Genomic DNA, 12,177 nt, shown 5'->3' with positions numbered 1-12,177 from the left:
CAGTTCACTCATATTCTTGGGTTTGCGTTTTGCCTTCTATGGGGTTCAAGTCAGGAGACTGTTCCTCCGATCCGTGAACATATTCATCTATTCATATGCATAGTCATTAAACCACTTCCACTGTGAAGATTACACAGAAACGAGCAGCAAGAGGAGAGGGGGAATCTCTTCATAAATAATACAAAATCTAATAATCATCATCTGACTCATATTAGCAATCAATCATTCTCTTTTCTCTCTAACACACAGCTTTGTTTACCAGGCTTGCACACAAACATGCATTCCATGGGCATGTGAAAACACACACACACACACACACACACACCCACACACACACACACACACACACACACACACACACACACACTTAGTTAATGACAACACATTTCCGACACAACAGATGTGGAAGCATCTTTTCACCATGCACACAAACACCTGTTTGACAGGGTACACACAGTACAAAACCTTAGCGTTAATATTGAATATTGAACATTTGTAGTGTACAAATGGAAACAAATGGACCCGTGTTTTTTTTACTGTATAAAAGCAATCAGGCTATAACAACACAGGGATTAAAATGAACTAATCTCCCGACTGAAGAATATGATGTTTGTTTTGACGTCCCAGTCTGTGATATGTGAGAGCGTGTGAAATATCATCACTGTCGGGTGGAAACCTTTTTTGTCAAAAACTGTTACTTTTCAGGAAGTGGAAAAATAAGAACCTGTGTTCCAATGGATCCAATGTAGTTATTATTTAACACTTATGTTGCAATGATTTTTTCTCTTCAATGTCTCGCGTTGCCATGGTTACCATAGACTTCCATGTAATTGTGCAATTGTGTAAAAAGTGCACGCCCATGCCTAGATGATGCACCACGTGTGTAGATGCTGTTCACAGCTTTCAAACAAAAAAATCCGCTTGGAAATCCGTTCAGGCATTCATGATTTATGGGCCATTATGTTTTCTTCAGATGTAAACAAACATGGCTGCCATGTTTGAAAGAATGGGTTGGTATGGGGGTTAAACATGCAATTTCGCGATCGCGATCATGCCTAATACATTTCTGGAGGTCCAAAAAAAAAATTTGAAAAAAAAATATTGAAAAAAAAAAAATAATAATTTTTTTTCAAAAACGGCCCAAACTCGGGAAACTCGGGGTTGGCACAGCGTTGGTATCAATACAAACTCGGGAAACTCGGGGTTGGCACCAGATGTGTTGTTAATAACAAGCTCTTGTTAAACCCATTTAGTGCTCCAGACATGAAAGGGTTAAAAGTCCAAGCTGCCGTTCGCCTGCTCCGTCCGCGGCCAGTCTCTTATTTTGAAGGCCGGAAGTAGATCGCGCTCACAATTCCTACTTGACGACATTTTGAGATTTACCCGGAAGTGTTGTCGTCCAAAGCGTAAACAGTAATGGCGGATCGATGCCTTTCAGCTTGTACTATTTTAGCGAGAATCCAATGCCATCCTTGGCATCAAAAGTGTTTTTTGGAGAAAAGACGAGAAAGACCGTTGGCTTCCATGTTAAGGGATCACTATTGTGTGCACGTGGATGTGCGATGATGATGAATCGGCGAGTCCACCCGTGCCAGCACTTTCCAACGGACGGTACGTAGCCCTTGCCAGCTTTACTGTATATACAGTAAATATCACGCGTATACTCGGGATCGGCACTATAAATACTCGAGTATATTTCGCGAGTATACTCGGGATCGGCTACAAATGAGTTAATCATTTTCATTGGTTCAATATTTATAAAACCCACAGTCTCAGTTTTTACTAACCTTTATTGTCATGTCACGATTATTTTGACGAAAGAAATCGCAATAATCAAAAGGGCAGAACATTTGCCAAAGAAATTGCCGATCTACAAGCTCACAACGCGTTGCGTTATTTGTAGATCGGCAATTTTTTGGCATAGAGATTTGGTAGAGAGAGGGAAAAAAAGACTGTATCAAGTACATATATTATAAGTACGTTTTACCGATAGAGGGTTTAAATGGTACCGGATATGCAGCTCGGCAAATAAAAGGTGAATTGATCCAGGTGCATGACGGAGGACGATTTCACGATAAATTCAATCTCCACAATACGATTATCGTGAGATTTTTTATCACAATAAACGATAATATTGCTTATCGTCCCATCCCTTGTACACACACACTCACGCGCATATATACAGTACCTGAACAGAGCCTCTCTGGACAGCCAGATGTGGTTCTGCTGCACAGTCTTCCAGGAGAACAGCAGCAGCAGCAGCAGCATGGAGACACTGAGGGCCGTGGTGCCCCAGCGGCCCACCACCGAACACAGCCTGCCCAGGCCATGGACCACCAGGATACAGTAACCCATACTGGAAGGTGAAGAGACAGCAGTTAAAAGACAACTTTGTTTTTGTTTTTTTACAACAAGGGTTCATATTTTACATTGTAACCAGATCCATATTGATGACATGACTTCAGAGATACTGTGTACCGCTTTGTGTGATTTTAGGCCAAAATCTGTAGGAGCCGTGTCCAAAAATGTGTTTAGCAAAAATGGGCCTGATGGTGGCGCTAGAAGAGGGCCATGTGAGAAATCAGGGGCAGAGGTTGTGATTTGCCATCCAAGGAGTGTGTGTGCCAAGTTTGGCATCGATTGATTGATTGATTGATTGATTGATTGATTGATTGATTGAAGAATTTATTAGGAGTTTGCAATAGAAAAAAGTAGTTTCATGACAGTACAAATCACTGGTACAAGGTCAACTAAAAGGAGATCCTAGAAAGCCGAGGCTTATTTCCACAGGAACCAGACTTTAAGTATCTCATATAACAATAGGGCCAACGGTGCCAGAGATAAGAGTAGGGGCAAAAGTGTGACATGACGTGACAGACAGACAGAGGGACTGACAGAGGGACTGACGGAGGGACAGCCGGTGGAGCTTTTCATAGTAACTTGCGATATGACGGTCGCAATAATAGAGAAGAAAAGTTGAGTGTTAAAATGGTTTCATTTACTTCGTCCTATCGTTTTAGCACGTTTAGCAATTTTGATTTGAGTGGGTGGGGGCACGCGTACAAGTGGCTAAATACATTATGTCTTTTTAGATACAATAAGCCAGCGATTTCTTTATTACTAGTTACAGTAACACTACTAGCCCCCATAAATCACATCTGCCTATGAAAGATTGCGTTGCATCTTGGGAACGGGCTTATTGTGTGTAAACAGACATATTTAGCCACTTGTACACATGCCCCATTGCCCCCAGCCACTGAAATCAAAAGCATTAAAATCTCTAAAACGATATAATGCTACTTAGTCTATTTCAACACTCATCCTTTATTTTCTCTAATTACAATCTAAACTATGAAATGAAGTTGTCCTTTAAACACAGCCTGCCCAGGCCATGAACATAGGGTTACCATATTAGCCCCATTTCTAAAATAGCACAAATAGTTGATCAACAAGTTCTCAACGCGTTGCTTGTTTGGGGGTGAAAAGAGAAAAGGTTTGAAAATGTTCGCCTATGACATTCCCAAGATAGGGAAAGATTACATAAGGCTGTCATGATTATACAAATTTAAGCTGACTTTTTATTTATTTTTATTACAAATTGCATTGAGCGTATGAATACAAATGTGATTTCGGATTGGTTTTCAGGCTTTGTGATCAAACATTTCACAGGACAAATAACTTAAAATATACAAAGAAATCACTGACATATTTAATCATTTTATCATTTTCTCTTTTTAATAGCAGAAATGGCTGATCTACAAGCTGAACACACAAAGTGACGCGTTGTAGGCTTGTAGATCTGCTATTTCTGTTTTTTTATGTATGAAAAGTTCAAAGGTCAAAGTTGAAGTGGTCTAATCAGATTCTAGAAATTAAAGGCCTCAATCTCCTGAGCCCGCTGGTCCACAGGAAATGGACTGGCTCTGTGTGGGAGCCTGGCTTCCTGAATAGCTCTTATAGTACAATACACCACCCTGAACGCCCGCGTACGCACGCACGCACGCACAGACAACAGCAACCTCCCTATCTCTTTACCCAACACACAAACACAGGCACACATAGACATCAAAGGGGGCTTGAGCCCCCTTTGACCATGAATGCAATTTTTAATCCCGAGACTTTAATATGGTTTAATCGCTATAAAACATTTAAAAGTATAATCGTATTTTATCGCGGATCGGGTAAATGGTAAAATGGTAAATGGTGCATTTATATAGCGCTTTTATCCAAAGCGCTTTACAGAGATTGTGCATTACATTCACCCATTCACGCACACATTCATACACCGGTGGTGGAGGAAACCATGCAAGGCACCAACCTACTCACCGGGAGCAATGTGGGGTTCAGAGTCTTGCCCAAGGACCCTTCGACATTAACTCAGGGGGAGCCCGGATTCGAACTGGGAACCCTTCGGGAAATGCTCTAATAACGGTTTCTCTACCCCTGAGCTATGCCGCCCCGGGCTCTAATCACCCTCGGAAAAGTGCTTCCGGTCGCATTTCTGTATCCGGTTTGATCGGTTTCCGTATCCGGTCAGGACCATGGAGAAGCTACCGTTAGCCATCATGTAAACAGTAGCAGAGGGAGCTCGGTGATGGAAGCGTATGTTTTCAATGGGATTTTATTATTTGAAAGCTGTGATCGGATGTACACACGTCTGGTACATGAATGATCCGTGCACAGATCGTGCACGATGTGCACGCACGCGCCCACGTTAAAAAGTAAGGACAATGTGGCGGTTAACCCCTTCAGTCAATGTTTTAAATGACAGTAAATGAGTTAAAGTAATCTACAAACTATGCTATAAAACATGTTTTTTTGTCAAATATTACCTAATTGTTTTTAAAATAGGCAATCTACAAGCTCAACGCTCTGGAACCGAGTCAAACACAATTTAATGCCCCTACAATTCAAAGAACAATACAATATTGGGGGGGGGGGGGGTTGTCGCAGCCTGAAAAGTATAAAACAAGAAATATAAAATGTTTATACGAGCAATTAAGCTGTTGGCTGGGATGGAGACACTCATTGGCGATTCAATGTTTGGGGGGTCGCTTATCTAGAGACGTCACGCGAATGTCACTCAACACCTACTATACAGGTCTATTGATATGCATACAGGCTCGTTTCTCTGTTAAAACACCCTGTTGTGACACTAAAGCGTTGGCGAGGTGTGAACTTGGGGGTTTGGGATCAAGCATGCCCGTTTGCGTGAGACGCGTGACCCCTGCTTAGAAAAGATATGAGACGGCGGCGTGCAACTCCGGACTAATTCAACACTGGAGACACTCTTCCTGGTTGAAGACTGCTTTTACAAAACAGCGCTTCCAACGTGAGCTGAATAACACCCAACGAGACTAATGCTCTTTTAATGCGGTCCTCTGACCTGCGCGGCAGTAGTGAGTTGGTGCCATGATGGTGACGACTAATAGTGAAAAACTAGAAGAAGTAGTGTCTCCAACCAGTGGAATATTTTTCATTTCACCCTAGAAATGTATTTTAGGCATGTGGTGGGGGGCCCAGACTGCGTCCACTAAGTAGAGTAAGCTTTCAACTCGCCACAGATACCTTTGGTTTGGTGAGTAGCGAAACAGTTTGTGTTATATTCGGACCAGACAAGACTGTTTTCCGGTTTTGCCAAGCCGGAGCAAAGGTAGTGGAACATAGCGTTAGGGAGAACACTCCGAGCTAGGTTAGGGTTAGCAGCCAAAAAATCAACTCATTTAACTCAGTTAAGAATATAAGTGTGTTTGATTAGGGAGGGCAGGAGAGAAAGAGAGAGAGAGAAAGGGAGAGAAAGAGAAGGATGGAAAGGAAGACAGACATATCTCCATGCGTTGCAAGCTTGCAGATCGCCTATCTTTTAATAGCTGAAGCTTACTTGAAGTGGTCAAATGTTGTGCTGCTTTAGTGCCTCTCTGTTCTCTTCTGCTCAGCATGCAGAAGGTGACTTCCACACTGTACACCATGTCTGAGTGACAGCCTATTAGTGGTGTGTGCGTGTGTGCGCAGGGGGGGGGGGGGGGGGGGGGGGGCAATGTTGGACATGAAAGCAGTTGATTGGGGTCACCATGTTCAAATTACGGACACAACTGGCATCACCAATTAGATGTTATATGGTTAGGGTGAGGGGTTAGGGTTTCCATTTAGTCTTAGACTTAGATTTAGTCTTAGTCTTAGACTTTTTAATAACACACATTTAGTCTTAATCATAGTCTTCTGAAATTGTTTTAGTCTAGTCTTAGTCGACTAAAAATCAAAATCTTAGTCTTTAGTCTTAGTCAACAACATTAACACTGCTGACAGATACGTTTTGATCACATGACTACAGAGATCATCATGTGTAGGGACTTGGGTTTTGGACCAAAAACAAGACCCTCGCCATTGTCCGTTCCGGCCTGGCGGGGATAATAAAATATGGAGATATACAAGGTTTCTGCCCGACAGCGAAGATCGTATCTGGTAAAGGAAACTCCACAAAATGACCTGGCCAAGAGAGCAGATGACACATACAAGAGAGGAACACACACAAATCATTTAACAGAACAACCAACACAAACTCCCAGCACTGAAAATCTTTTAATTCCAGAAAACAAGGGCTGATCTGCTGTAAATGGAGTGAGCTTAGCAGAGAGAAGCTGCAGACAACACAAGACAACACAAGAATCACTGTCATCATCCTTCAATCTACAAACACCCACGCATGCATTCTCTCTGACTCTCTCTCTCTCTCTCTCTGACTCTCTCTCTCTCTCTCTCTGACTCTCTCTCTGACTCTCACCCACGCATCCTCCCACTCTTACAAGTCAAAACAACACAGAACACACAGGAAGGTAACAGGGAAATAAAGAGCACAGCATTGCTTTTAGGGTGGAAGCCTTGTGCGCCCAAAACTTTTCAAGAAATGGGAAAAAATAACCTGTGTTCCGGTGGATCCAATGTCGTTTTTATGTAGTCACAAGACATTCACAACCCATTCTCTGCCAAAAATAACCCTGTCTATGTAGCTCTCTGCCAGGCCCGATGAACCTGAGAATTTAACAAGCTTTAATTAAAATCACTCGCCCCCGGAACTAAAAAAGTGGAACTAAACCTCTCGGAACGGTTTCTTCATGGACCCATTTGATCGCGGACCTATTACCATGGCAACCGGACATCACTGTGACGTCAGGGGAACCACAATCACAGAATCCCTTTTATGCCCATATATGGAGATCCCTGATGTATGGAGATCCCTGTCAGTAGAACCAGCCACAAAGATATGGGCTGTCTTGGCTATCTGTGTTGGCCATATATGGATCTGTTAGTGTGGTATGTGGCCGATTTGGCCTCCATATATGGGCATTCCCATATGAGGTCAGATGGCCAAGACATGGCGCTTGTCGCCCTAGGCGTCTTACTGGTACTTTTCATTGGTTTAATAGTTACTGCAACGTGTTGTGAGCTCGTAGATCGGCTATTTTTGCTCAATTTGTGTGACAATCTAGTTACTTTATCATCATACAAAGTAGAACATTAATTCCCCCCCCCAAAAAAAAAAATGGAACGGAGAAACAAGGTTTCTGTGTGACAGCGACAAAATATGAATGGGTCCAACTTCTCTGCGTGACAGCCAATCCGCTGTGAGAGCTCTTCAGGCCCACGTTTGGCTACATGCCACATAACTAATCCATAATTTAATTTGTTGCCATAGATTTTTTTCTTTATTATCGATTAGTAAGGGATCTATAAAATAGTTAGTGACATCCGAGAGAATGATAGGAGGAATGTAGTTTGAAAGGAAATGAGAAACTCATCTTTAATCAATAACCTGACCATAAAAGCAAAGTACACAGCACACGACATGGCACACACACACACACACACACACACACACACACACACACACACACACACACACACACACACACACACACACACACACACACACACACACACACACACACACACACACACACACACACACACACACACACACAGAGTATATTGTCACTGTCGGACAGAAACCTCTGAACTGTAGTTTCCATATATCAAAGGTTTATGAATATTGATCCAATGAAAAGTATTGACCAGTTTGTTTATCGTTATTTATGGGGCAGCAGTGGCTCAAGGGTAGAGTTGCAGTCTTAGAAGTCTTAGAACACAAAGGGTTCCCAGTTCAATCCCGGGCTCTCCCAGAGTTAGTGTCGAAGAGTCCTTGAGCAAGACTCTGAACCCCTAGTTGCTCCCGGTGAGCAAGTTGGTACCTTGCATGGTTTCCTCTCTAAAGCGCCTTGGATAAAGGCGCTATATAAATGCACCATTTAAATGTCAGCAGAGACTGCTACTCTCCACTCGGCCAGCAGGGGGGAGAAGTGAGCGCCTAGAGTGAGACGGAAGTTAAGGGGATTTCTGCCCCTGCAGACATCAGCCGCCACATAAAGACCCCCGCTCTGCTGTGGTTAACTTACACTGTTTGTATTGGTGTGTGCGTTTGGCGAGGCAGCCTGTCTGCACACTGTGTGTGTGTGTGTGTGTGTGTGTGTGTGTGTGTGTGTGTGTGTGTGTGTGTGTGTGTGTGTGTGTGTGTGTGTGTGTGTGCGCTATACTTGTAGGGACAAGTGTCGAATTTGAGGAACAGTGGTTGTGGGGACTATTTTCCTGGTCCTCACAAGAAAAAGCTTTGAGCTACAGTAGGCTTACTAGTAAGACGCCATCTGGCCAGAGATGTATATCGGACCAGTTACCCATATATGGAGACCACTGGTATCCAAATGTGGAGATCTATGTACTGTATATGGAGATATGCTGTGAGACCCCACATGATGTCAGAGAGAGAGAGAGAGAGAGACTGTGTGTGTGTGTGTGTGTGTGTGTGTGTGTGTGTGTGTGTGTGTGTGTGTGTGTGTGTGTGTGTGCAAACACATTTGAATAACTGCTGCTATTAAAATGCAATACAGAGTGACTGCTAAACCGTCAAAAAGTGCTGCTATTTGCTTCCATAGCCCTATACCCTTGCCAGTTGCCTCCTAAAAGCAAATCTACATCATTGTTTTGTAAACTAAAGTGGCAATTTGACACAGCTTTGTTTACACAATTCTTCATTCCCTTTTAACTGTGCATAATTTCTCAGTTTTTACTGTCTTCATTTTGACAGCTGTGGCAATGTAAAGGTACGTTTTCTCATGCGAATAAGGCTCCTTTTGAGAGAGAGAGAGAGAGAGAGAGAGAGAGACAGAGAGAGAGAACAAATGAGATCCTTCATTTCATTGTGAAGAATACGAGAGAATAATGTTGGGTGTGAGCTATCCACTTTGTATCATATGCACGCACGCACGCACGCACACACACTGACCTGGGCATATAGAGGACTCTCTCGGCCACCACAAATCCCACCCTGAAGAACAGGTTGCTGGCAGGAATGAAGGGGAACACCAGGAACAGAATGCCCACCAACACCTCCCTATTCTCCTGTTTCTGAGAGAGAGACAGAGACACCGAGAGACAGAAGTAAGCACTAAGCAAACATTGAATATTTCCAATACGTCCTGTTAATGGCCATTGTAATAGAAGAGAAGCGCAGTCATTATGAATGGGGCCTCGTAAACATGGTTTTGTGTGCATGAAATACTACATCTACAAGCTCACACTGTGACGCCTTTGCGTCGCATCAAGTTGAAAGACCTTGCACACAGACACACACACACGCAGGAGGTTGAGCGAAGCAAAGCGAGCGCTCCCAAAAACAACTGGCTTAGGAATGGCTGGGATGCCGGCCAGATACTATGCATGATTTTCCTCATCGGATAAGCCAAGCCAGAGACCAATGATCTGGCACCGCACAAAACACACACGCACACACACACGCACACACACACACACACACACGGTTATAGTTTTTATGTCATTTTGACTTTTTAAATTTCAGTTTAGTTCCGATTAGTTTTTAAGTGGGTTTACTAAAGAGTCGGACATAGCATAGCATCTATAAGCTCACAATGCATCATATCGCGACGAGTTCTGAGCTTTTAGACTAAGGACAATTCTTTATGAATTTAGTCGGTTTCAGTTCGTTTTGTAAACACACAATAGTTTCAGTTAGTTCAGCTTTATTTGTTCAGTTAATTACAAAGTTTAGTCTAGTTTCAGTTTCTTCATCAACTTTCAAGAACATATATAACCACTTCAGCCCTATACAGTATATAGACATTTCGGCCATTTGAAAATAGCCGATCTACAAGCTCACAATGTGTCTCATTGTGAGCTTGTAGATCTGTTATTTTCAAAAGATTGTTATTCATTTGAAAACTTGTGAAATGGGACATTCTGCAGAATGAGTACTTTCTACTTTAATACTACATTTTTATACGAATACTTTCGTACTTGTACTCAAGTACATTTTGAATTCCGTAGGGTTAGGGTTAGGGTTAGAGTATATCTACATTGCAGTATTGATGCTTCGACTTAAGTAAAACATTTGAGTATGTTTTCCACCACTGGAGTCGTCTGCCCGTCCGTCCGTCCATGAGTGAGTGTGTGTGTGTGTGCGCGTGTGCATTTGTGTGTGTGTGTGTGTGTGTGTGTGTGTGTGTGTGTGTGTGTGTGTGTGTGTGTGTGTGTGTGTGTGTGTGTGTGTGTGTGTGTGTGTGTGTGTGTGTGTGTGTGTGTGTGTGTGTGTGCGTGCGCGCGCGTGTGTGTGTGGGTCAAGGACAATTCCTTGACAGCTCCTGGTCTAATCTGCCTTTTCCTCCAGGTGCTCCGGGTACCAACATGGAACTCTATTAACACCCAAGGAGCCAAACTCGTTCAGTAACGAGTTAAGGCCACTAGGTGTCACCCTGCCAAAAGGAGTTGTCTCGTCCCTGAACGAGTCAACGAAGGGTTAACTGCGTGCAGCTGCCTGCCCTCTGAATGACCCGAGTCCATACGTCACCCCGTAGCAGAGAGAGAGAGAGGGAGAGAGAGAGGGAGGGAGAGAGAGAAAATGTCACAAGCTGGTTGCATTGATTTCCATTCTACTCTGAAACATAAAAAGGGCGTTATCTCTGAATGAGGTGAAAAGAACGCCAGGGAAGCAGAGATCTGATTGTTTTCACGGCGACACTATAACGCGATGGCCGGCTCCCATTTGGATTTTAGTTTCGCGAGCGTTTGTAAACAAAGGGATTATCTTCCTCAATCGTCAGTGGACACCCACATGCACATGCACGAAGCTTCCGAGGCTCTTCAAAATAAAGCGTGAGTGAACGGCGGCAGCAGCAACAGCTAGAAATGTTATAAACCTGAGCAGCCCTAGCCTGACTGCAAGCGTCAGACTCAATCACACACTTCGTTTTGGGATTGAGTCTGAGCCTGGGGACGGAGATTCTACTTCAGCGGGGGCGGGGTAAAGCCTATTGACGTCACACACACACACACACACACAGCCCCGTGTGTTGCCGACGGCGACGTGGCGTGACATTGCAAAAATACGTTATTTCTCATAACATATTATATGACTGCATGTTTACGTTAGTGCAAAATGGTATTAAAAAGTAATGAAACGGCACTATTGTATAGTTTATTAAAAGAATTCGAGTCGAGTCTGACTCCGCCATGACAGTTTTCACGGACCAATCAGAGTCCACTAGCGGCTCACGTGGGCAGAAGAGCACCAATCAGAGTCCACTACGGAATCTCACGTGGGCAGAACAGCTCCGAAGGGAGGGGGCTGGGACCGGACCAGCATACCACGTGCCTCAAGTCTACAGCCCTGATTGGCCCATTCAATGCGCCCGCTCTTTAGGCGCGCTTGAAATAAAATAAAATATCTCCGGGTTCAGTCCACACTACACACCACCCACCAACAGGGGGTGGTGATGTGCGGACTGAAGTATCAGGCTAGAGCAGCCCATGTGTTAAAGTGATCCCTGACTAATACGACAAATATGCCTTAATACATTATAATTGTCCTCTATAACCACAATGTAAAATTAAAAACACCTTAATTATTTTATTTCTTCTAGAAATAGCTAATCTTTCACTCAACAGGGGAAATGCCCGTCGCAAGTTGATGATGTCATAAATGTCATGTGTGATCTATCCCTTTGGAATTTATGGCATGCATGTGCAAATAAAAACAAACTTAATACTTCATATGGTTAATATGAGCATCAACTCAATATTTCAAATGTGTTTTTTGCACATGCATGCCATAAA

The 12,177-nt window shown here is 43.3% G+C and overlaps 1 protein-coding gene across 1 annotated transcript in view; it reads right to left on the bottom strand.

The window, feature by feature from the left end:
• The window catches only part of tmtc1 (transmembrane O-mannosyltransferase targeting cadherins 1), a 117,491-nt gene that overhangs the window by 19,359 nt on the left and 85,955 nt on the right, over nucleotides 1-12,177 (bottom strand). The window contains exons 8-9 of the mRNA XM_080754675.1: nucleotides 9,335-9,456; nucleotides 2,189-2,356 (exon numbers count right to left, since the gene is read on the bottom strand). Coding sequence (XP_080610801.1) covers nucleotides 2,189-2,356; nucleotides 9,335-9,456 — 290 coding nt within the window. The remainder of the gene's footprint in view (nucleotides 1-2,188; nucleotides 2,357-9,334; nucleotides 9,457-12,177) is intronic.

Source organism: Nannobrachium achirus (assembly GCF_963921795.1).
Source record: "Nannobrachium achirus genome assembly, chromosome: 23".
NCBI classification, from domain to species: domain Eukaryota; kingdom Metazoa; phylum Chordata; class Actinopteri; order Myctophiformes; family Myctophidae; genus Nannobrachium; species Nannobrachium achirus.
This window is presented reverse-complemented; position numbering and strand designations above follow the sequence as displayed.